The sequence below is a fragment of the Somniosus microcephalus genome, chromosome 5 (genome assembly GCF_052327205.1).
Source record: "Somniosus microcephalus isolate GS21.2 chromosome 5, FLI_Smic_1.0, whole genome shotgun sequence".
In the NCBI taxonomy this organism is placed as follows: Eukaryota; Metazoa; Chordata; class Chondrichthyes; order Squaliformes; family Somniosidae; genus Somniosus; species Somniosus microcephalus.
In genome coordinates this window covers 218,548,014-218,574,924 of record NC_140991.1, presented here as the reverse complement: position 1 = coordinate 218,574,924, position 26,911 = coordinate 218,548,014, and the positions used below count along the sequence as shown (strand labels likewise).

At 46.9% G+C, this 26,911-nt stretch overlaps 1 protein-coding gene across 1 annotated transcript in view; it reads right to left on the bottom strand.

Moving 5' to 3' along the window:
* Positions 1 to 26,911, bottom strand: part of dnah5 (dynein, axonemal, heavy chain 5) — a 754,701-nt gene that overhangs the window by 166,256 nt on the left and 561,534 nt on the right. Inside the window, exons 57-58 of the mRNA XM_085988698.1 lie at positions 11,143 to 11,257; positions 3,934 to 4,110 (exon numbers count right to left, since the gene is read on the bottom strand). Coding sequence (XP_085844824.1) covers positions 3,934 to 4,110; positions 11,143 to 11,257 — 292 coding nt within the window. The remainder of the gene's footprint in view (positions 1 to 3,933; positions 4,111 to 11,142; positions 11,258 to 26,911) is intronic.

The following is a 26,911-nucleotide window of genomic DNA, read 5'->3' as shown; positions in this document are numbered from 1 at the left end:
ACCTATAGAAAACAAGCTCCTCAACATTTTGGATATGATGCCACTTAGCTGGCTTGTACCAATCTTCCTACCATTTCTTTCCTAATTTGCAAATTAAACACTGCTGGGAGCTCTATTGTGAATAACTATAACAGTATGTAGCAACAAGGCAGCAATCAAATTCTTAGCTCCAATTACTAAACTGAAAATGTAAGGGTACTCAGATTAAAATATTTTCAAGGCAAAGAAAAGATATCATCCACGCTACGTTTTCTGGATAATCACTCTGCATCCACGGCCTGTTACATATTATAGTTCATGAATTTGTGCGTCCAGCATGGTGCTTTGCCAAACAGGAGCATGTGATATCAGGAATTCAGTTATTGAGGTCAGTAGGTCCCTTAGGTTACCCATTCATTAATTCTGATGGATGGAAAATCTTGTAGCATCAACTGCCCCATACCCAAATTCCCAAATATGTGCTCCCAGAGGGCAAAGCTCTGCACTGGGAGCACAAATTCATAAAATCTACCCCACAGGTTCTATCAATGGTTCAGCTTCCCTTAAAACTACCTAACCCTTTACCAACTAATCACATCTAAACATTTTTTCCCCCCAGATAATTGGTTCATTGATTCTCTGCATCAAATTAAACCGAGATGGCACAGAAATTATCAGGGGGACGATTTTCCCAGCCCCGAGGAGGCGCGTTTGGAGGCGGGACAGTTGGCAAAATCGCAAAATGGGAGGGCGGGATCGGAACCCGCCTCCAACCCGCTTCCGCATAATTTTGCCAGAGGCGGGTTTGATGGGTGCGATTCAGTCCCGCCTCCATCAGTCGGGAGAGGTAGTTAAGTCCCTTAAATAGTCGTTAAGAGCCTCTATAATCCTATTTTGACAGGCCTTTGTTATTTTGCCACATTTTGTGCGTGTTTCACAACCCTCCTAAACCACGCCAACTAATCCTGGCGGGTTGACAAGTGGGTGGCCTCCTCACAGCTGCAGCTCCACCATTAAAACGGAGCTTTCATCAGGGAGCAGTTGCAGGTGGCAGAACTTTTGTTCCAAAGGTCTTTCAGCACTTTTAGCAGGCCTACCGAAGTCGGAGGTGCTGCAGCTTCTATCTCTCAACTGTGGGACCTCCTTGGAAGACCCTCTCCCCGCTTGGACTGAGCGCTTCCCCAAAGGAGGTATCTGCCAGCAGCATGGGAACCATTTATTTCCTTTCACCACGGACCTCAGATTCGGATGAGCAGCAGCCACGGCAGCAGCAGAACCAGGCAGCTCAGCAGCAACAGCGCCAACCTCCTGCTTACACACGTGATGCTGCACAGGGCAGAAGGCACCAACGCATGGAAGCACGTCGCCGCAGGAGATACCTAACTCTCAGGGTTTACAGACAGAGGATGAGCTATCTCAACGTGACTGAGCAACAGTGACAAAGGAGGCTGAGACTTTCGCAAGAGGTTGTCGGAGACATCTGCGCACTGCTGCACCAACACTTGGAGCCCAGAGGAACGGGTGGACACCCCTTACCAGTGGCTATCAAAGTCACCACCGCACTCAACTTTTTTGCCTCAGGCTCCTTCCAGGGATCCTCAGCAGATATCAGCAGCATCTCCCAGTTGGCCACCCACAGTTGCATCACGCAGGTTACTGATGCCCTTTTCACAAAGGCGCACAATTACATCCACTTCTCAAGGGATCAAGCAAGCGTAACTGTGCGTTCAGTTGGCTTTGCAAATATGGCAGGCTTGCCAGTGGTGCAGGGCATCATAGACTGCACACATGTGGACCTTGGGGCACCCCATCAAAACCCAGCTACCTTTGTCAACCGCAATGGTTTCCACTCCCTCAACGTACAGCTGGTGTGTAACCACAAGAAGGAGATTTTGCATGTTCACGCCAAGTTCTGTGGTAGTTGCCATGACTCATTCATCCTGTGGAACTCTAATGTTCCTCCGCTCTTCAATCCGCCAAACTAACTTAACGGATGGCTCCTTGGTGACAAGGGCTACCCCCTGAAGAATTGGCTAATGACGCCAATCAGGAGGCCAGCTAACGAGGCTGAGGAGCGCTACAGCGCCAGCCACATTTCGACCAGGTCCATCGTCGAGCAAACAATTGGCTTGCTGAAGATGCGATTCTGATGCTTTGACAGATCAGGTGGAGCCCTGCAGTATTCAGCAGCCAGGGTCTCCAGAATGGTCGTGGTCTGCTATGCACTGCACAACATGGCACAGCATCGTGGCTTGCAGCTTCCTGATGAGCAAGTGGCTCAGTTCATAGCCTCCTCAGATGAGGAGGAGGAGGAGGACCAAGCGGCGGTGTATCTACCAGCAGCAGCGGCAGCACACGAGCACATGGCTGCCCGTGATGCAAGGGATGCACTCATCCTGGCCAGATTTGCATAGGTTACCCATTGTGGCACATGTGCTTGGCTCCTTCTTAGCACATGATAGACAATGGACATGACTCTCTGGCCTCCTTTCACTCTGACCACCAACCTGACCAAGCAAGTGTCGCAGAGCCCACAATGTGGAGCTGCCTAAGCCGAAATAACAGATGCCATCACGCCAACAGTTTGCCATCACCTAATTTTAATACATTCACACAGGGATGGCATTTCATCAAAAAACAGAAACAATCACCCAATCTGCACACAGATCTGGAGGTTATATCCCTTGCCAGCTGGACCCACACAGCCTTGGTTTCTTTGGGAGGCCTCTTCCTCCCAGATGAGGGGAAGAGCACCTCCCTGCTAGCTTTCGCCCCCTCAACCAGTATACCCAGCGCCTCATCCGAGAACCTCGGGGAGGCCCTTGCCTTGGAGCTGGTCATTCATCAAGGAGATAAAAGTTTGGAGGTCGTGCACCATCGACTAAAAACTAGCAAGCAGCCCTTAAATGAAGCTGGATAAGTGACGTCAGCAAAGGCGAGTTTCAGTCCCAAAAGACTAATTGGCCAAGGGGAATCCACACCTCTGAAAGTAACTGGCCAATTAGGGGAAAATCGCAAATTTTTCCCACCTGACAGTGGAGGCGGGTTTGGAACCCACCCAAACCAAAACCCGCTTCCAATGGGAAAATCGCGCGCTCAGTATCAATTACTTGGCTTAGATGTATATATTTTTGTTGCTCTTCTTAACTATATTCCATTCTTTCAAACTTATTTTTTAAATCAGTTTGTTGTTATGCAAGGTATCTTGCTAATGCTTCAATTTTACTATGAATTCAAAATTCAATGAATTTGTGGACTGAGTCTCAAGACAAGCAGTCCTCAAAAAAGCTGAGTTTTCAAAATATGCCAAAGATGAATACTGACGTTCCTAAATTGTCTGGTCTCTGGCGACAGTGGCCTATTTGAAAGAGCATTGTCTGCACAAAAAAATATTTGGAGGGTGGGAATAAGAGATAGAAAATCTATGCACCATTCTCATCATAATGGACATCATGTTGTGCAATATTAGTAACTAAGGCATAAATATGTCCCAATGTAGTTCCTTTGACCACTGTTATAACAGAGGTGTTAATTTTGCTGAGTTCATGAGCATTTGCTAACTCAATGTGCCACCCAGTCTCAACATACAACATCACTGATAAAATTACTAAACCCATCCTGCTGCTAGGAATGGACAGGGGTCCCCTGCCACTTAGTAGACAAGTTAGCAGAACATCATGGGTGCTTTGCTCACAATTTTCCATCCAGTGACATAAATGGATGAAAAATCACAATTTTTCCTATAAGCTGCATGCTGCTTGTGAGCCCCAGCAATGGTGCAGAGCCTCAGATTGTTTCACCCAACAGTTCATGTGACACCTTCAGTTTAAATGCTCCTTTAATGCAACTGTTTCTGTTAAACAAACAGAGAATGAATTAATATTTGAGCAAATGTCCCTCTTAAACAAATATTCCAGATATCAAAGACAGCAACAACAGGTGACCTTTACTTACCTGTAGAGCTGCTTCAGCCTCCTCTAGGGCTGGTTTTGCAGCTTCCAGCTTCTCTTCTGCAATGGCTTTGTCTGCTGATATACTGTCTACAATGGCCTGAGCTTTGTCCTTTACCTTTTGAACTTCTACTTTTACCTTTTCAGAAGCTTGAGCTTTCACAGTCACTTCTTTTAAAACCTGAAACAGGAATAAAACATACAAGACAAATTCAAAGATCTACCAAGATTAATCTTTAAAAAAAACACAGATTGGAAACTAAAGTAATCAGAAAGATCTGGTTTAGATCAATTTGGTGACTACCCAACTTTTACCTAATTTGATTCCACCAGATTTGGCTCAGATTATTCCTTTTAAATAAAATTAAGCACTCAAACACTTAAAGACAAACTGCATGCATGCAACTATAGGGAGAATTTCCTCTGATGGTATTATATAGCGCCTTTAACATAGTAAAATGTCCCAAGGCACTTCACAGGAGTATTATAAAACAAAATTTGACATCGAGCCACATAAGGAGATATTAGGGCAGAATAGGTAGGTTTTAAGGAGCGTCTTAAAGGAGGAAAGAGAGGTGGAGAGGTTTAGGGAGTGAATTCCAGAGCTTCAGATATTGGCAGCTGTAGGCACGGCCACCAATGGTGGAGCGATTAAAAGTGAGCACTTGCTGGTTTGTGAATGGTAGCTTTGAAAAAAGTTGACCAATTTGATTGGTTAGTTTGGTGAAATTGCCAGTTGTTGATTAGTGTTTTATTTTAAACCCGTCAGGTTAAAGGAACTGCTTTTAACTGGTTTATGTTTAATCAACTGGGTAGTTGAGCAAATGATTAAACAATTATTCCCCAAAAATTCATGGCCATTCAGGTGAACTCTTGCCATAACTTTGGTGAGAGTCTGAATGAGCAGCTAGAAACTAGGTGAGAACCTAGTTATACTGAATCCCAGCCTAGCGCCAAAGTTTCCAGGATGGCTTTGCAGGGCAAAGGATCTGCCCAACCCTTCCAAGGCCATCAACGAAAAGAGGACAGGCCCGAAGTACGGAATCTGAACATGCCCCAGGTCCCTACTGTTGCCTGGCCCACAAAATGTGAGCCGATTTTTTTTTTTAAGTTTGAAGTGTGTCCCCTTTATCTAGCATCTAAATGTTTCTTCCAGAGTGGGGAACCTTCAGCACTTTCCAGCCGATGACTCTTTTGCTGGACTTTCCAACCTCTTTGGTGGAGGGTGGAGGAGGGGTACTATAAATGTATCCCAATCTTGCTGAAAGCATTCAAATTGCAAAACCGCCCCTGCACCTTGCAAACTGCGGCAGTGTTAGTCACAGAGGTCAGGGGATGGTTGTTGTATCCGTGTGTTAATGGAGACACGGAATGCAGGAGTTGGTTTAACAGGTGTTTACTGAACAAAGTCTGGAGGTGAACTAAAAGATACAAGATGCTATACAGGCTTATATACCCGAGTGGTCACTACCGGTATTACAGTACACAGGGGCTCTTAAAGGTACATACACTACAATTCCTCCCCTTTTAGATAATTAGTACATAACATTTTAAGTAATCATTAATTAACATGTTTACAAGAACAATAATCTACACATTTGCTGCAGTTAATCAATTATAAGTCAGTCTCTCTGGAGGCTTCCTGACTCGGTCCGGATAACGCCTCGGTGGTGTAGTAGTTTTCGGTGGTGTAGTAGGTTCTTTTGGCAAGGACGATTCGGCTTGAATGCCAGTGTCGGGTTCATCTGGTTCCAGTATCACCGGATCGGAGGTAGATACTATGGGTATCTCTGCTTCATCATTAGGCGTATAGAGTTGTGGTGTAGGTTGTCCCTTTTCAGATGACTCTATGATCTGGTCAGCATGGCGCCTTATTATGCTTTCTCCAATGTCCACGGTATACATCAGCGGTCCTAGTCGTGTGCAAATAGTTCCAGGCTGCCATTTCTCGGTACGGTAGTCCCGGGCCAAAACTTGTTGACCTATCTGGGAGGTTCTAGTTGGCCTTTCATTCATGCCTTGAAATTGCCGGTTCTCTACGTCCCTTCTGATGTTTGGCTTGATCAAATCCAGCCGGCATCTTAGTCTTCTATTGAAAAACATCATGGCGGGAGTTTGGTTTGTAACCACATGTGTTGCATTCCTGTACGCAAACAAGAAGTTATCTACCTTATGTTGTAGATTTATGTCTTCATTACCCATGGCCTTTATGGCCTTCTTGAAGGTCTGGACAAACCTTTCAGCTAATCCATTGGTGGCGGGATGGTATGGGGCGGACGTGTAGTGCTTAACCCCATTGTTTTTTAAGAACTTCCTGAATTCTTCGGACACAAATTGCGGTCCATTATCAGAACAGATCTGTTCAGGCAGCCCATTCCTGGCAAATATGGTCCTTAATACTGTGATGGTTTTTTCCGTGGTAGTGGAGGACATCTTTATTACCTCCGGCCACTTGGAGTGTGCATCAACCGCGATTAAGAACATTGAGTCCATAAATGGACCAGCAAAGTCGATATGTACCCTTTGCCATGGAGATGAGGGCCACTCCCATGGATGTAGAGGGGCTTGTGGTGGGGCGTTTTGGACCTTCTGGCATCCTAGACAGCTCTTGGTCATTTCTTCAATGTCTCCATCGATACCTGGCCACCACACAAACGCTCTGGCTAGGTTCTTCATTTTCACTCCACCCAGGTGCCCCTCGTGAAGCTCCTTTAGCAATTTATCCTGGAGTTTGGGTGGAATCACCACTCTGGATCCACACATCAAGGTTCCTCGGCACACTGACAGCTGTTCTCTTCTTTGCGAGAATGCTGGCAACAGTGGTTCGCCATGTGCTGGCCATCCCTTCACCGTTAAATCGTAGACTCGTGAGTCGGGTCATTTCACGTTTCCTTTTCAATGGTAGAATTTGTTACTGGTAGATATTCCACTATGGTTGAGTGGAACATCTCCACTGGGTCCACTGTAGGTGCCTCTTCTACCGTTGGCAACGGTAGGCGCGATAAACCTTCAGCATTCCCATGCTGTTTTGATCCTTTGTATTCTATGTCATATTGGTGTGCCCCTGGGAAAAGGGACCACCTCTGTAGCCTTTGCGCTGTCATAATGGGAACGCCCTTTTCAGGGTTGAATATGGAGACGAGGGGTTGATGGTCAGTCAACAAGGTAAATTTTTGTCCGTGTAGGTAATGGTTGAATTTCTTCACTCCCCACACCAGGCTGAGTGCTTCCCTGTCGATCTGGGCATAGTTACGCTCAGCTGAGTTCAATGAGCGTGATGCAAAAGCTATCGGCCGCTCTGAGCCATCAGGGAATCTATGCGATAATACCGCTCCTACGCCGTAAGGGGATGCATCGCACGCCAGTCTGATTGGCAGTGATGGGTTGTAATGAGCCAACACTTCCTTGGACGTGATCAAGCCTTTGCATTTATGGAAGGCAGGTTTACAGTCTTCGCTCCATTTCCAAATTACTCCCATTTGTAGCAGTGCGTTAAGAGGGTGCAGAACAGTTGACAAGTTCGGTAAAAATTTATGATAGTAATTTATCAATCCCAGGAATGACCTTAATTGTGAGACATTTTCAGGTGCTGGGGCTTTTATGACCGCTTCAATTTTTTCAGGTGACTTATGCAACCCTTCTTCGTTAATTATATGGCCACAATATGATATTTGTTTCTGGAAAAATTCGCACTTGGGGCGATTTGCTCGTAGGCCCCGTTCTCTCAGCCTAGTGAGCACCTGCTCCAAATTGGCAAGGTGCTCATTGTCGTTTTCTCCTGTTACAAAGATGTCGTCTAGGTAGCATTGAGTCCCCGGAATCCCTTGTAGGACTTGCTCCATAGCTCTTTGCCAGATAGCTGGAGCTGATGCTACTCCGAAAACCAGTCGATTGTACTGGTACAGGCCTTTGTGTGTGTTTATCGTGAGATACTTTTTAGAGGCCTCCTCAACCTCCATCTGTAGATATGCCTGTGCCAAGTCAATTTTGGTGAAACGTTTCCCTCCGGATAGTGAGGCGAAAATATCTTCTATCCTCGGAAGAGGATACTGTATCGTGTGAAGGACCGGGTTTACAGTCACCTTGAAGTCCCCACAGATGCGAATTTTTCTCTGTTCTTCACATTTATCATTATTCAACGTTTTCTTCATGACCGGGACGATGGGTGTTGCCCACTTGCTCCAATCTACCTTGGATAACACGCCTGCTTTTTCCAAATTCTCCAGCTCTGCCTCGACGGCTGGACGAATTGCGTATGGCACCGGCCTTGCCTTAAAAAACTTGGGAATTGCCGCATCTTCCACTTTTATTGAGGCGGTGACGCCTTTCAAGGTTCCTAGTTCCTGTTGAAACACTTCTTTGGCGTTAGCCAAGATGTCTTTTAATCGTTCAGGTATGACGTCATCATCATTTTTTTTCTTACTGGTCACCGTCAGTGCCTGAATGGAGTGCCAGTCTAAACGTATCTTCCTGATCCATTCACGTCCCAACAACGGTGGACCACCATCTTGCAGAACGTATAAATACAACTTCTGTATTTCCTTGCCGTTGTATACAACAGGCACCCTTATTTTCCCTCTGGGGTATACTTTCTGCCCCGTATATGTCTTCAAGATAATGGATGTGTCTTTCAAAGGTACATGCGGAAATAGCCGCTCGTAATCCCGTCGACTTATGATGGTCAGAGCTGATCCTGTATCTAGCTCCATTTTAACTGGGGACCCCGCTATCGTGAGGGTAACCCAAATGGTCTGGTAATCTTCTTTGGCAATTACATTATGTAATTTGAGACAGCTTAGTCTCTTGTTTCCGGAGTCGCTATCGCTCTTCTGGTCTTCGGAGCTACTGTCCGTCATCATTTGTACCTTTCTGTACTTCTCCTTATTGATTTTTTTTCTGTCAGTGGATTTTTTGTTTCCAGATCGGCATACACGTGCAATGTGTCCCATCTTTCCGCATTGCCTGCATGCTTTCTCCTTGAACCAGCGGTCCCTCTGGTCATGGGTGGATCTGCCGCAGCGATAACATCTCTCGAAACCCCATGTCATTTCATGGGTGCCGAAGTCCTGTGGCTTTTGCTGTATCTCTGCAGCTCCTCTTGCTGCTGCTTCGTATGATACAGCCACACTGAAAGCCTTGTCCAGTGTCAAATCTTTCTCAGAAAGTAGCCTTTTCTGTGTTCCTTCACTTAGGAGACCGCAGACGAATTTGTCTCGTAGAGAATCTGCCAGTCCTGCCCCGAATTGGCAGTGCTTTGACAGCTTTCTTAATTCGGTGAGGTAATCAGTGTTACTTTCATTCTTGTGCTGATTCCTCCTGAAGAATTTGAATCGTTCCGCTATCAGCAGCAGTGTTGGATTTAAGTGCTCCTGTCGGGTATCAACAATCTCCTTAAAATTCTTGTCCATCGGTTTGGCTGGAGTGATTAAGTTTCGTAACAGCCCGTATGTCCTTGCGCCCATCAGATTTAGAAGTACCGATGCCTTTTTATCATCCTCTACTTCATTCGCTGTGCAATATACCTCCACTCTTTCCACATATGTGGTCCAATCCTCTATATCACTATCGAAAGCAGTAATATTGCCAGTCTTAGGCATCCTGAAAATCAAAAATGGCGCCTCCCGCGCTTTCCTTTCTTCCCTGCCGAGAAAAAAATGGCGTCTCCCGCGCTTTCCCGCCGCTGCCGCTGCTGACAACATTGTTCTCCGCGGTTTTTATTTACACAGATATTTTTAATAGTTGGAGACTCGTTCCCGCCGGACTCTCTGGGACTTTTCCCTCCCTCTGCTTGGTCCAAATGCCGACCTGCTTTGCAGTGCCTGCCGTCTCCCGAGTGCGCCACCCTCCGTCTCTGTTTGCCTCCGCCTTCCGACTCGCTGCTTGGCCCTGCTGCAGAGCCACCCGATCGAGCCCCAGCCCGCCGCCCAGGAAGGATTAGTGCAGTACCTGCCACCAGCCCGGCTAGCTGGTGAAACCACAGTTTGTTTTTTTTTCTCGTTTTTTTTCTTCGACCTTCGTCTGAGGAATCGATCTCCTTGAGGTGCTGTCGAATTGCAGGCAAGTCCGTTTCCAATTCATCGCCACTGTTGTATCCGTGTGTTAATGGAGACACGGAATGTAGGAGTTGGTTTAACAGGTGTTTACTGAACAAAGTCTGGAGGTGAACTAAAAGATACAAGACGCTATACAGGCTTATATCCCCGAGTGGTCACTGCCGGTATTACAGTACACAGGGGCTCTTAAAGGTACATACACTACAATGGTGATGCATCCTTACACCAAGATGTGCAATTTCACGAATTTTTAGGACCTTAGTGTTTCTCAAAGCCAATTGTGAATTTTTGCCCTCAGGACATGTGATGCTATAGGTGCACGTTAGCTAAAGAAAGAAAGACTTGCATTTATAGAGCACCTTTCATGACCATCATCCCAAAGTGCTTTACAGCCAATGAAATACTTTTTGAAGTGTAGTCACTGCTGTAATACAGGAAACGCAACAACCAATTTGCACATAGCAAACTCCCACAAACAGCAATGTGATAATGACCAGATTCAGGAAACTTTGTGCTATCCGGCACCGACGGGACCGAGCTGCTGCCGTCCCATCAAAACTGCCGGACAAACCAGCGCTAATGTTGAAACATAGAGATTTTGAGCTCCGTATCTGGCAACAAACCCTGTTGCTTAGCAACAGCTTCTAAACAGTCGGCCGTACCTTGCAAACATCTCTGTAGCTTAGCAACAGCTTCAGCGAGACCTTGCAGAGCCTGACTGGTGGAAAAAAAAGCAACGAAAAGAAAAAAAACCTAACGAAACGGCTCCTGATTTTTGCCGGTGGCTCGAGCATTCCGGACAGTTAACCTCCGGATAAACCAAAGTTTCCTGTAATCTGTTTAAGTGATGTTGGTTGAGATGGTGCCGTGGGATTTTTTACGTCCACCTGAGAGAGAAAACAGGGCCTCGGTTTAACGTCTCATGTGAAAGATGGCACCTCCGACAGTGCAGCACTGGGAGTATCAGCCTAAATTTTTATGCTCAAGTCTCTGGAGTGGGACATGAACCCACAACCTTCTGACCAAAAGGTGAGAGTGCTACCCACTGAGCCACGGCTGACACGGAGTTACAAAATACAAGTCTTTTAACTATACAGACAATGAAGCAAAGGTGCAAAAGCACTGACAAATTCTAGAAATATTTTATGAAAAATACATGCCGTATCAGCCTTTTCATTGGCTACTTGTAGTTCTCTCTCTTTCACCTCCAGTTCTTTACTTAGAGCAGCCACTGATTCCGAGGCTTCCTTCAATTTCTCTAGGCCAGTATTCATTCTGTAGAAAGAAAAATCTCTATTTAACAAACTTTTTGGAAAAGCATCTGCCTTTAATACTTTATGAAATAGGATAAATAAACTTCAATGCTATGCTTGAATTAATTATTCTATGTAATTTAGGAATTTGCTTCTTAGGAATACTGTTTAAAAATGATCATTTTCTTAACAACATTGTTCAATAGCTCCCAAATGCATAAGTAGATTATAACAATACAGTTTCCTCTTGATATTAGGGTCAATAATTCAATGGTAGGATGGCCTATAATTTCAGGGTGGAAGAGTTGTAGATTAAGACTCAGTGGCATTTAAGTGTTTGCGATGAGTGCAGCTGTGACAGGAAAGAAGCCAAGAAACTTGCTTGTTTGTAGGGAAGGTCGCCTGTTTGTGGATTGTTATGTATGTGCACCGTAAAAAAAAAAATCAGATTTACCTCCATTCCAAATGCTAGACACAATGTCCACGCTATTCTCCTCAGCACGGCGGGAAAAATTAAACAGCCCATCAATGTTCCCTGTAATTTGTTTTGGGGCTGTGCGGCCCCTTTAATGCGCATTTTTTCCCATTTAAAAGCCAGCAAAGTGGCTGCAGGGGACCCCTGGAGCCCTGCATGGCCGCACAGCTTAAGGGGAACATTGCAGCCCGTCTAATCTCTTCACAGGTGTTATGAATACTACGCCTTGGTCCCTCCCTGCCTGGTTCTTTTCCCTTCTTCTTTTTCCCTCTACCCACTGGCAGCTAACTGACAAACAATGCACCTAAGGGAAGCTCAAGCTTTCATGGTGACCATGAAAGTTCACTAATGTCCTGTAGAGAAGGAAATCTGCTGTCCTTACCTGGTCTGGCCTATATGTGACTCCAGAGCCACAGCAATGTGGTTGACTCGTAACTGCCCTTTGAAATGGCCTAGCAAGCCACTCAGTTGTAACAAACCGCTACAAGAAACAGTAAGAGTAAAATCAGACGGACCACCTGGCATCGACCTCGGCACCGGCTTCGGACACAACAACGGCACACCAGCCCAGCCAACCCTGCAAAGTCCTCCTCACTAACATCTAGGGACTTCTGCCAAGATTGGAAGCCACTGTCCCACAGGCTAGTGAAGCAACAGCCTGACATAGTCCTACTCACAGAATCATACCTTTCAGCCAATGTCCCAGGCTCCTCATCACCGTCCCTGGGACGCAGACTTGAATGGATGTGGTGGACAACTGGTTAAGCCATTCACCGCCAGATCTGGTTGGACCACATAAAGCATTATCGGGTCCTGCTCTCATCTGCCAAAATTTCTCACTATTCCAGAATCATTCTGGAATGCAAAGATAAACCCTGGCTTCTATTCTCCACTGCTAACCATCTTCTTAAACCCCCCTCCCCTGTCTCCTCCACCCTCACCTCCGACAACATGTGTGAGGAGCTCATGGACTTCTTTGTCGCTAAGATTGAGACCATCTGTTCAGCTGCCTCTGCCACTTCCCTTCCTTCACCTAGCTCACTGGGCCAAACTTCCTCTAAGGTTCCCCCTGCTCTAGCCCTGAACTCACATCTTTCTCCAGTTTCTCTCCGATCTCCCCTCATAACCTCTCCGCGCTCATCTTGTCCATGAGACCCACTTCCTGCTCCCTCGACCCTATTCCCACCAAACTGCTGACCACCCAACTTCCATTTTTGGTTCCCTTGTTAGCTGACATTGTTAATGGTTGTCTCTCCTCAGGTACTGTCTGTTAGATCCGTGATTCTGAGAGTATGATGTTTTTCAATAACCACACGGATGCTGTAACTTAACAATCAACAGGTATTTACTGGAGTAGGGTAGTCTCAAGACTGGGGGTACAGAGGCATGCTCAAGGCTTATATACAGGTGTGGTCACTGCCGGTACTACAGTATACAGGAGCTGTAAAAGTAGTTCTCTCTTAAAGGTACATACACTACAATTCCTCCCCTTTTAGATTAGTAGTACCCATAATATTCAAATAACAATTAACACTTTAACATGTACATTAAACAACAATAGTCCATTTATAGATTCAGTCTTTGGGGCGGCTTCCTGATCCTTTCGGGATAGCGCCTTTCCTGAGGTTCTTGGTCTTGGTGCAGAGGCAATTCTGGCCCCTTTTCGTCGGTTAGTTCATCGGTTTCCACTGCTACTGGTTCGGAGGTAGATGCTACCGGTATGTCGGGTTCATCCCCAGGTACTCGAGACATGGGGTTGATTCCTTCCTGTGACGGTAAGATCTGATCGACGTGGCGTCTCACAATGTTCTCCCCGACATCCACTGTGTACATTAATGGCCCCTGCCTTGTGCATATCGTTCCGGGTTGCCATTTCTCTGTTCGGTAGTCATGGGCCAAGACTGGTTGTCTTGTCCTACATTGAAGCTCCTTGTCGGCTTCTCATTGATGTGCTGGAATTGTTTATCCTCAACATTTCTTCGCACATTTGGTCTGAGCAAATCCAGACGAGATCTCAACCTTCGGTTAAAGAACATCATGGCCGGGGTCTGGTTGGTGACTGCATGTGTCGCATTTCTGTAGGCTAATAGGAAATTGTCCACCTTATGCTGTAGTGGAATTTCATCGTCGCACATGGCCTTTATCGCCTTCTTAAAGGTTTGTACGAACCTCTCAGCCAATCCATTTGTGGCTGGATGATACGGGGCGGATGTGTAATGCCTTACCCCATTCCTTCTCATAAATTTTCGAAACTCTTCGGACACAAACTGTGGTCCATTATCAGAGCATATCTGCTCTGGCAAGCCGTTCCTGGCAAATATGGTCCGTAGGACTGCAATCGTTTTCTCTGTAGTGGTTGAGGACATTTTTATCACCTCAGGCCATTTCGAGTGAGCATCCACTGCTATTAAGAACATTGAGTCCATGAATGGATCAGCAAAATCAATATGCACCCGTTGCCATGGAGAGGAGGGCCACTCCCATGGGTGTAGAGGGGCATGTGGTGGTGCATTTTGGACCTTCTGGCATCCTGAGCAGCTCTTGGTTAGGTCCTCGATTTGTTGATCGATCCCCGGCCACCACACATAAGCCCTGGCAAGGCTTTTCATTTTCACCCCTCCCAGATGACCTTCATGAAGCTCATTTAGCACTCTCTCCCTTAACTTGGGTGGAATCACCACTCGGGATCCACACATCACTGTCCCCTGGCATACTGACAGCTGTTCTCTTCTGGATGAGAATGCTGGCAACAGTGAGTCGCCATGTGTTGGCCATCCCCTCACCGTCAAATCATATACCCGAGACAGTGTCGGATCATTGCGGGTCTCCTTCTCTATATCCGCGTTCGTTACTGGCAATCGTTCAATTATTGACGAATAAAATATCTCGATAGGGTCCACTGCTGGTGCTTCCTCCACAGTAGGCAGTGGCAAGCGTGATAGCCCATCAGCGTTTCCATGCTGTTTCGTGCCTTTATATTCTATTTCATATTGGTTCGCCCCTAGAAAAAGGGACTATCTTTGTAACCGTTGTGCAGTCATCACCGGAACGCCCTTCTTTGGATTAAAGATGGAGACAAGTGGTTGGTGGTCAGTCAGCAAGGTGAACTTCTGCCCATGCAGATAGTGGTTGAATTTTTTTACTCCCCACACTAGGCTGAGGGCCTCCCTGTCAATCTGGGCGTAGTTGCGCTCGGCTGAGGTTAGTGACCGAAACGCAAAGGCTACTGGCCTCTCCAACCCGTCTGGGAATTTGTGCGACAGCACCGCTCCAATACCATAGGGTGATGCATCACATGCCAAACGAATTGGTAGTGCTGGGTTGAAATGGGCCAACACCTCTTTTGATGTGATCAATTTTTTACACTTCTGGAAAGCCTGTCTACGTTCGTCATTCCACTTCCATGGTACCCCTGTTTGCAGTAGGGTGTTCAGTGGGTGTAATACCGTGGACAAATTTGGTAAGAACTTATGGTAGTAGTTTACCAGCCCGAGGAACGACCTCAGTTGTGACACATTTTCCGGTGCTGGAGCCTTGACTACTGCCTCAATCTTTTCAGGGGACTTAGGTAACCCCTCTTCATCGATGACGTGGCCACAATACGAGATCTGCTTCTGGAAAAACTCGCACTTGTGGCGATTAGCTCGTAGCCCATATTCCTTTAATCTGGTGAGCACCTTCTCCAAGTTGACGAGGTGATCACTGTCATTTTCGCCCATGACCAGGATGTCGTCCAAATAACACTGGGTCCCTGGAATCCCTTGCAGGACTTGATCCATTGCCCTTTGCCAAATAGCCGGAGCCGATGCTACCCCGAACACCAGCCGGTTGTATTGATAGGGACCTTTATGAGTGTTGATCGTGAGGTATTGTTTCGAGGCTTCTTCTACCTCCATTTGCAAGTACGCCTGGGCTAGATCAATTTTGGTGAAGCGTTTACCTCCAGATAGCGAGGCGAAAATATCCTCAACTCGTGGAAGCGGATATTGTACCGTGTGAAGGACTGGGTTCACTGTCACCTTAAAATCCCCACAGATGCGGACCTTCTTTGGTTCCCCAGGCGTATTACTCAACGACCTCTTCATTACAGGAACGATGGGTGTAGCCCACTCGTTCCAGTCTACTTTGGACAGTACTCCTGAACGTTCCAACCCTTCCAGCTCTGCTTCGATGGCTGGTCTGATCGCATAAGGCACTGGTCTGGCCTTAAGAAACTTTGGGCTTGCATTTTCCTCTATTTTAATCGTTGCTGTTATGCCTTTTAGTGTTCCGAGTCCCTCCTGGAACACTTCTTTTGCGTCAGTTAGCATTTTTGACAGTCGTCCAGGTGTGACGTCGTCACCCTTTTTGGCCTCAACCTTCAGTGCCTGTATGGAATGCCAATCTAATTGTATCTTCTGGATCCATTCACGTCCTAGCAGTGGTGGTCCTCCATCTGGCAATACATAGAAGTCCATTTTAGGTATTTCCTGGCCTTTGTATATCACTTTCACCCTTATTTTTCCTTTGGGGTAAACTTTTTGCCCCGTGTACGTCTTCAAGACAATCTCTGTAGCTTTCAAGGGTATATGTGAAAATAGCCGCTTGTAGACCCTTTGGTTTATGACTGTTAGGGCTGATCCTGTGTCCAATTCCCTTTTCACTTGGACTCCGTCTATCTTGAGTGTAACCCAGATAGTCTGGTGATCCTCCATTTTGGTTACCTTATGTAGTTTCAGACAACCCAGCTCCTTGCTTCCGGAGTCTGTGTCACTTTTCTGTTCATCTGAACTACTGTCCATCACCTTGAGTACCTTTTTGTACTTCTCCTGTGGAGATTTCTTGCTGTTGGTTTTCTTCCCAGACCTGCAGACTCTTGCTATGTGTCCTGCTTTTCCACACTGTCTGCACACTTGGTCCTTGAACCAACAATCCTTCTGGTCATGTGTTGTTCTGCCGCAGTGATAACACTTCCCTGTTCCATAGGACATTTCATTGGTGCCATATTCCTGCGGTCTCCGTTGTATCTCTGCAGCGCCCCTTGCGGCTGCTTCGTGTGATACTGCCATACTGAAAGCCTTGTCCAGCGTAAGATCCCTTTCTGATGGAACCCAGAAACGGCTTCTATCACTTTGAAGCCCACACACAAACTTGTCCCTTAACGTATCTGCTAGTCCCACTCCAAACTGGCAGTGTTTCGATAGCTTGCACAGTTCCGTTAAGTACTCAGCATTGCTTTCGTCTTGGTGTTGGTTCCTTTTATGGAACTTAAATCGTTCTGCTATCAGCAGCGGTGTGGGGTTTAAGTGGTCCTGTAGGATTTCTACTATGCTTTCGAAATTCTTATTCACAGGCTTCTCTGGGGTTATTAGGTTTCGCAGTAACCCATAAGTTTTTGCACCCATGGAATTTAACAAAACAAGTGCTTTCCTAGCATCTGGCACTTCATTCGCCCTGCAGTACACCTCAGTACGTTCCACATATGTCGCCCAATCTTCGACTTCATTGTCGAACGTAGAGATACTGCCACTCTTCGGCATCCCTGGGTGTGATTTAACTGGCATCTCCCGCGCTTTCCCTTCTTCTCCGCTGGCACAAAATGGCGTCTCCCGCGCTTTCCTTTCTTCCCGCGCTCGCCCTTCTTCTCCGCTGCGGCTTCTAAAAATGGCGTCTCCCGCGCTCCCATTTATCACACCTCGGCAGCGAGATAATCACGGCAGTTAGAAAGATTACCTGTAAACACCTGGCATTATTCTCTGACTATATAAGCTGTATCTTTATGCATCTCTCCACTTCACCTGACGAAGGAGCAGCGCTCCGAAAGCTTGTGATTTCAAATAAAACTGTTGGACTATAACCTGGTGTTGTGTGACTTCTTACATTTGTCCACCGCAGTCCAACACCGGCATCTCCACATCATGGCTACTATCGACACCACAAACAGCCGGCTCAAAGTGGAGAGGATCTCCAAGAAGATTGCGCATATCGACACAGGCATCAAGTTTCTACAGAGATGCAAGAAAGCAGACAAGATCCCAAAAGGACTACAGATCACGAACCCACTCAAGTCGACCTACAACACAGACTACGCTGAGAGACTCTGCCGTCATACCTCTCACACACTCCTCAACCATCTCGTACACCAGCTCTACAGCAGACGCCGCAACCTCGAAACCGAAATAGAGTCCATGTTCCCAGCCTGTGCTCAGGACACAGCAGACCAGCTACGAGATGCCGCCAAACAGACGAGGCAACGGAACTACACTGCCTACATGCACACCAAGAACAGGAAGCTTGAGAAACTCGGCATCACCACCAGCAGCAACCAAGCCTCCCCTGGTACCACGGTTGAAACCACAGGGAAGTCCATCGTCAACTTGTCCGACCACACCCTTCAACCAGACGAAATTGAAGTTCTCAGCCGAGGGCTCAAATTCTGCCCCACCACCAAAATGGACCCCATCGGTCTCGCGGCAGACACAGAGGAATTCATCAGGAGAATGAGGCTCCGGGAATTCTTCCACAAATCCCAAGGTGTCAGCAGCGAACCCAATGAGACAACCAATGATCCAGAACAGCAGACAGAGGGATCCGCAGTGCAGCAACCGAAGAAGAAAGAGTCAAATTGGACCCCTCTGGAGGGTCGCTGCCCTAAGCTTGACATGTATGCTCAAGCTGTCAGGAGATGCATCAACGCCAGATTCATCAGCCGCACTCACAAGACAGTCCAGAATGTCACCCGAGCACAACGCAACGCCATCCACGCTCTCAAGACCAACCGCAACATCGTCATCAAACCAGCAGACAAAGGAGGAGCCATTGTCAGACAGAACAGAATGGACTATTGCAAAGAAGCATACTGACAGCTGGACAGCCAGGAAGACTACAGACAGTTACCCTTAGATCCGACCAAAGAACACACCCACCAACTCAACAGACTGATCAAGACCTTTGATCCAGACCTTCAAAGCATCCTACGCGCTCTCATCCCACGTACTCCCCACGTGGGAGACTTCTACTGCCTCCCAAAGATACACAAAGCCAACACACCCGGGCATCCTATCGTATCAGGCAATGGAACCCTGTGTAAGAACCTCTCTGGATACGTCGAGGGTATCCTGAAACCCATCGTACAGGGAACCCCCAGCTTCTGTCGCGACACTACAGACTTCTTACAGAAACTCAGCACCCACAGACCAGTTGAACCAGGAACACTCCGCGCCACGATGGATGTCTCGGCACTCTACATCAGTATCCCCCACGATGACGGCATCGCTGCGATAGCCTCAGTACTCAACACCAACAACAGCCAATCTCCAGACGCCATCCTACAACTCATCCGCTTCATCCTTGACCACAATGTCTTCACCTTCGACAACCAGTTCTTTACCCAAATACACGGAACAGCCAATGGGGACCAAATTCGCACCCCAATATGCCAACATCTTCATGCACAAGTTCGAGCAGGACTTCTTCGCTGCACAGGACCTCCAACCAATGCTATACACCAGATACATCGACGACATTTTCTTCCTATGGACCCACGGCGAAGAATCACTGAAAAGACTACACGATAACATCAACAAGTTCCATCCCACCATCAAACTCACCATGGACTACTCCTCAGAATCAGTTTCTTCTTGGACACACGAATCTCCATCAAAGACGGACACCTCAGCACTTCACTCTACTGCAAGCCCACGGACAACCTCAGGATGCTCCACTGCTCCAGCTTCCACCCTAACCACGTTAAAGAAGCCATCCCCTATGGACAAGCCCTGCGAATACACAGGATCTGCTCAGACGAGGAGGAACGCGATGGACACCTACAGACGCTGAAAGACGCCCTCATAAGAATGGGATATGACGCTCGACTCGTCGATCGACAGTTCCGATGGGCCACAGCAAAAAATCGCATAGACCTCCTCAGAAGACAAACACAGGACACAACCAACAGAGTACCCTTCGTCGTCCAGTACTTCCCCGGAGTGGAGAAACTACGCCATGTTCTTCGCAGCCTTCAACATGTCATCGATGACGACAAACACCTCGCTAAGGCCATCCCCACGCCTCCACTACTCACCTTCAAACAGCCGCCTAACCTCAAACAGACCATCGTTCGCAGCAAATTACCCAGCTTTCAGGAGAACAGCGACCACGACACCACACAACCCTGCCACGGCAACCTCTGCAAGACATGCCAGATCATCAACACAGATACCATCATCACACGTGAGGACACCACCCACCAGGTACATGGTACATACTCATGTGACTCGGCCAACGTTGTCTACCTCATACGTTGCAGGAAAGGATGCCCCGGAGCATGGTACATCGGTGAGACTATGCAGACACTGCGACAACGGATGAACGGACACCGCGCAACAATTGCCAGGCAGGAGTGTTCCCTCCCAGTTGGGGAACACTTCAGCAGTCAAGGACATTCAGCCTCCGATCTTTGGGTAAGCATTCTCCAAGGCGGCCTTCGAGACACACGACAACGCAAAATCGTAGAGCAGAAAGTGATAGCCAAGTTCCGCACTCATGAGGACAGCCTCAACCGGGATCTTGGGTGCATGTCACGCTACATGTAACCCCACCTGACATAGGGTCATCCAGACTCAAGTCGCCGTTGGCTTGTTCTCTCTACACAGATGCGGCTGGACCTGCTGTGATTTCCAGCAAAACAATGTTTTTTTGTCTGTTTTTTGTTTTTCATACAGACCCCAGCATCTGCAACATTTGACCCCTTGTGACCCCACCTCATTGTTCTTTGATGTAATGTTTTCCTGACTGACCTGTTTGGACACCATTCACACCTTTGATTGCTCTGATTATCTCTCTGCCGAGGTGTGATAAATGGCAGTTAGAAAGATTACCTGTAATCATCTGGCATTATTTTCTGACTATATAAGCTGTGTCTTTATGCATCTCTCCACTTCACCTGACGAAGGAGCAGCGCTCCGAAAGCTTGTGATTTCAAATAAAACTGTTGAACTATAACCTGGTGTTGTGTGACTTCTTACATTTAGCTCTGTAATCTCCTTCAGCCCCACAACACCACACCACCACTGCTCCCCCTCCCCGCACTGAGATATCTGCGCATCTCTAATTCTGCCCTCTTGAGCATCCTTGATTATAATCGCTCAACCATTGGTGGCCATGCCTTCTGTTGCCTAGGCCCTAAGCTCTGGAATTCCCTGCCTAAACCTCTCTGCCTCTCTTTCCTCCTTTAAGCCACTCCTTAAAACTACCTCTTTGACCAAGCTTTGGTCACCTGCCCTAATTTCTCCTTATGGTGTCAAATTTTTTGTCTTATAATACTCCTGTGAAGCGCCTTGGGATATTTTACTACTGTAATCTCCTTCAGCGCCAAGGGATATGGCGATAGGGCCGGTGAATGGAGTTGAGGCAGAAGATCAGCCATGATCTCATTGAATGACGGAGCAGGCTCGAAGGGTCGAACGGCCTACTCCAGCTCCTATTTCTTATGTTCTTACATCAAAGGCACTATGTAAATACAAGTTGTTGTTGTTGTTATGTCCTGTCCCATCGGCAGGACAGACTCGCCAGAGGTGGCGGCACTGTGGTATACAGTCGGGAGGGAGTGGCCCTGGGAGTCCTCAACACAGACTCCGGACCCAATGAAATCTGATGGCATCAGGTCAAGCATGGGCAAGGAAACCTCCTGTTGATTATCACCTACTGCCCTCCCTCAGCTGATGAATCAGTATTCCTCTATGTTGAACACCACTTAGAAGAAGCACTGAGGGTAGCAAGGGCACCGAATGTACTCTGGGTGGGGGACTTCAAGAATGGCTCAGTAGCAGCACTACTTGACTGAGCTGGCCGAGTCCTGAAGGACATAGCCGCCAGACTGGACCTGCAGCAGGTGGTGAGAGAACCAACACAAGGGAAAAACCTACTTCAACTTGTCCTCACCAATCTACCTGTCGCAGATGTATCTGTCCATGACAGCATTGCTAGCAGTGAGCACCGCACAGTCCTTGTGGAAACGAAGTCCCCTCTGCACACTGAGGACACCCTCCATCATGTTGTGTGGCACTACCACCGTGCTAAATGGGATAGATTCAGAACAGATCTAGCAGCTCAAAACTGGGCATCCCTGAGGCACTGTGAGTCATCAGCAGCAGAATTGTATTCCACCACAATCTGTAACCTCATGGCCTGGCATATCCCTTCCTCTAACATTAACATCAAGCCAGGCAACCAACCCTGGTTTAAGGCTACATCCAGTCGTGAATGAACATAAGAACAAAGAACATAAGAAATAGGAGCAGGAGTAGGCCAATCGGCCCCTCGAGCCTGCTCCGCCATTCAATAAGATCATGGCTGATCTGATCCTAACCGCCAATCCACTATCACAGAACCATCTCCTGAATCTAACAGAATTAGACACACGAAATAGGAGCAGGATCAGGCTACACGGCCCCTGGGCCCGCTCCGCTACCCACAGGGCCATGACCGATCCGAACCTAGACTCATGTCCAAATTCCTGCCCGCTCCCCGTAACCCTTAATTCCCTTTACTTCTAGGAAACTGTCTATTTCTGTTTTAAATTTATGTAATGATGTAGCTTCTACAGCTTTTTGGGGCAGCATATTCCATGGACCTACCACCCTCTGAGTGAAGTAGTTCCTCCTCATCTCAGTTTTGAAAGAGCAGCCCCTTATTCTAAGACTATGCCCCCTAGTTCTAGTTTCACCCATCATCGGGAACATCCTCCCCGCATCCACCCGATCCAACCCCTTCACAATCTTATATGTTTCAATAAGATCGCCTCTCATTCTTCTGAACTCCAATGAGTAGAGTCCCAATCTACTCAACCTCTCCTCATATGTCCATCCCCTCATCCCCGGGATTAACCGAGTGAACCTTCTTTGTACTGACTCGAGAGCAAGTATGTCCTTTCTTAAGTATGGACACCAAAACTGTACGCAGTATTCCAGCTGCGGTCTCACCAATACCTTGTACAACTGAAGCAATACCTCCCTATTTTTATATTCTATCCCCCTAGCAATGAAAGCCAACATTCCATTGGCCTTCTTAATCACTTGCTGCACCTGAATACTAACCTTTTGAGTTTCGTGCACCAGGACCCCCAGATCCCTTTGTACTTCAGTACTTTCAAGTTTCTTGCCATTAAGATAATAATAATAATAATTCAACTTTATTGTCATTGCACAAGTACATGAACAACAAAATGTGATCTTGCAAGCTCCCATGACTGGGAGAAGCAAAGCCGCTGCGCGCCGCCATTCCATTTCCACAATTCTTCCTGTCCGACAATCTTCAGCCCAACGCCCGGGCCTGCTCACCAGCCGCTCCTCCTTCCATGACCTTCTCACCAACCACCCCTCCTCGGGGCTCCTTCCGTGACCTTCTGCATCTGGTCTTCCCTGATGGTCACCCCTCTAGGTACTAACCAGGCCTGGCTCTGCTTAGCTTCCAAACCTTGCCAGTGACCCTGTCCCTAGTCCCAGAACTTGCTCTACGATTTTGCCTGCCAAAGTGCATAACCTCACACTTTCCAGTATTGTATTCCATCTGCCAAATCTCTGCCCACTTACTTAGCCTGTCTATGTCCCCTTGCAGGTTTTTTATGTCCTCCTCACTCACTACTTTCCCTCCCATCTTAGTATCATCTGCAAACTTTGATATGTTACACTCGGTCCCCTCCTCCAAATCGTTAATATAGATTGTAAAGAGTTGGGGACCCAGCACTGACCCCTGCGGAACACCACTAGTTACTGATTGCCAGTCTGAGAATGAACCATTTATCCCAACTCTCTGCCTTCTGTTAGATAGCCAATCCTCTATCCATGCCAGAATATTACCCCCAATCCCGTGATTTTTTATCTTAAGCAATAATCTTTTGTGTGGCACCTTGTCAAATGCCTTTTGGAAGTCTAAATACACTACGTCCACTGGTTCCCCTTTATCCACCCTATGCGTTACTTCCTCAAAGAACTCCAGCAAATTTGTCAAACATGACTTCCCCTTCATAAAACCATGCTGACTTTGTCCTGTTAAATTATGATTATCCAAATGTCCTGTTACTGTCTCCTTAATAATGGACTCCAAAATTTTACGTACCACAGATGTTAGGCTAATTGGTCTTTAGTTTCCAGCCTTCTGTCTACTGCCCTTTTTAAATAAGGGTGTTACATTAGCAGTTTTCCAGTCCGCCGGGACCTTTGCCGAGTCCAGGGAGTTTAGGAAAATTATTACCAATGCATCCACAATCCCTACCGCCACTTCCCTCAAGACCCTAGGATGTAAGCCATCAGGTCCAGGTGATTTATCCGCCTTGAGTCCCATTATTTTACCGAGTACCACTTCCTTAGTGATTTTGATCGTGTTTAGCTCCTCCCCCCATTTAGCCCCCTGTTTGTCCAGTGTTGGGATATTCTTAGTGTCTTCTACTGTAAAGACTGATGTAAAATATTCATTCAGTGTTTTTGCCATCTCCATATTTTCCACCATTAATTTCCCGGTCTCATCCTCTAAGGGACCAACATTTACTTTAGCCACCCTTTTTCTTTTTATATAACTATAAAAACTCTTACTATCTGTTTTTATATTTTTTGCTAATTTACTTTCATAATCTATCTTCCCTTTCTTAATCAATCTTTTTGTTATTTTTTGCTGTCTTTTAAAGTTTTCCCAATCCTCTATCCTCCCACTAGATTTGGCTACCTTATATGCCCTTGTTTTTAGTTGAATACTATCCTTAATTTCTTTACTTAGCCACGGATGGCTGTCTTTTCTTTTACACCCTTTTCTTCTCAGTGGAATATATTTTTTTTGGAAGTTGTAAAATAACTCCTTAAATGTACACCACTGATCATGTATCGTCTTACCCTTTAATCTATTTTCCCAATCCACTCTACTCAATTCCACTCTCATACCTTCATAGTCTCCTTTATTCAAGCTTAGCACGCTTGTTTGAGATCCAACCTTCTAATTGAATATGGAATTCAACCATGTTATGGTCACTCATTCCAAGGGGATCCTTTACTAGGACATTTTTAATTAATCCCGTCTCGTTACACAGGACCAGATCTAAGGTTGCTTGCCCCCTGGTTGGTTCAGTTACATGCTGCTCAAGAAACCCATCCCTAATACACTCAATGAACTCATCCTCAAGGCAGCCCTGCCCAATTTGATTTGTCCAATTAATATGATAGTTAAAATCCCCCATAATTATAGATGTTCCCTTATTACAAGCCTCAACTATTTCCTGATTGATACCCCGTCCAACAGAATTGCCACTGTTCGGAAGCCTATAGACTACGCCCACTAGTGTTTTTTCCCCTTATTATTCCTTACCTCCACCCAAACTGTTTCATTATCCTGATCTTTTGACCCAATATCATTTCTCTGTATTACAGTGATTCCTTCCTTTATTAACATAGCCACCCCACCTCCCCTTCCTTCCTGCCTGTCCTTCCTGATCGTTAAATAACCTGGTATGTTTAATTCCCAGGCATTGTCACCCTGCAGCCATGTTTCTGTAATGGCCACAAGATCATATTCATATGTAGTTATTTGTGCCATTAACTCGTCTATTTTGTTACGAATGCTACGTGCATTCAGATAGAGAACTTTCAAATATGTTTTGTGACACTTAGTTCCTGCTTTTGCCCTTTTTATTATTTTACCTTTTACTCCATACCTTCTGCCCCTTCCTGACACGCTCTGGTTTTTAATTTCCCCACTGCTACCTAAGTCTATGACCTTCTCTGTTGTCATTTGTATTATTTGCTCTCTCGGAACCTCCCCCCCACTAGTTAGCTTAAAGCCCTCTCTACAGCCCTAGTTATATGATCCGCCAGGACTCTAGTCCCAGCACTGGCCAAGTGAAGCCCATCCCAACGGAACAGCTCCCTCCTGCCCCAGTACTGGTGCCAGTGTCCCAGGAAGCAAAACCCATTTCTCCCACACCAGTCTTTGAGCCACGCATTTAACTCTCTAATTTTATTTGTCCTAGCCAAATTCGCTCGTGGCTCAGGCAATAATCCAGAGATTATTACCCTTGCGGTTCTGCTTTTTAATTTGGCCCCTAGCTGCTCAAACTCCCTCAGCAGAAACTCCTTCCTTGTCCTATCTATGTCATTGGTACCAACATGGACCACGACAACTGGATCCTCCCCCTCCCACTCCAAGTTTCTCTCCAGTCCAGAGGAGATGTCCTTAACCCTGGCACCGGGCAGGCAACACAGCCTTCGGGACTCTCGCTCTCGGCTGCAAAGAACTCTATCTATCCCCCTAACGATACTATCCCCTACCACTACAACATTTCTTTTAACTCCCCCCACTTGAATGGCCCCCTGCTCCACGGTGCTGTGGTCAGGTTGCTCATCTTCCCCGCAGTCCCTGTTCCCATCCTCACAGGGAGTAAGAGCCTCGAACCTGTTGGACAAGTGCAAGGGCTGCGGCTCCTCCAACACTACCTCCTGGATCCCCGTACCTGCCTCACTTCTAGTCACACCATCCTGACCCTGGCCACGGACTACATCTGAATTAATTAATCTAATTGTGACTACCTCGTGATACACAGAGTCCAGGTAACTCTCCCCCTCCCTGGTGGACCATTAAACAACTGACGGGAGGAGGAGGCTCCATGAACATCCGCATCCTCAATGATGGCGGAGCCCAGCATGTGAGTGAAAAAGACAAGGCTGAAGCATTTGCAACCATCTTCAGCCAGAAGTGCCGAGTGGATGATCCATCTCCGCCTCCTCCAGAGGTCCCCATCATCACAGAACCCAGTTTTCAGCCAATTCGATTCACTCCACGTGATATCAAGAAATGGCTGAGTGCACTGGATACAGCAAAGGCTATGAGCCCCGACAACTAGCCACGCCTCTAGCCAAGCTGTTCCAGTACAGCTACAACACTGGCATCTACCCAACAATGTGGAAAGCTGCCCAGGTATGCCTTGTCCACAAGAAGCAGGATAAATGAAATCTGGCCAACTACCGCCCCATTAGTCTACTCTCAATCATCAGCAAAGTGATGGAAGGTGTCGTAGACAGTGCTATCAAGCGGCACTTACTCACCAATAACCTGCTCACTGATGCTCAGTTTGGTTCCGCCAGGACCACTCGGCTCCAGACCTCATTACAGCCTTGGTCCAAACATGGACAAAAGAGCTGAATTCCAGAGGTGAGGTGAGAGTGACTGCCCTTGACATCA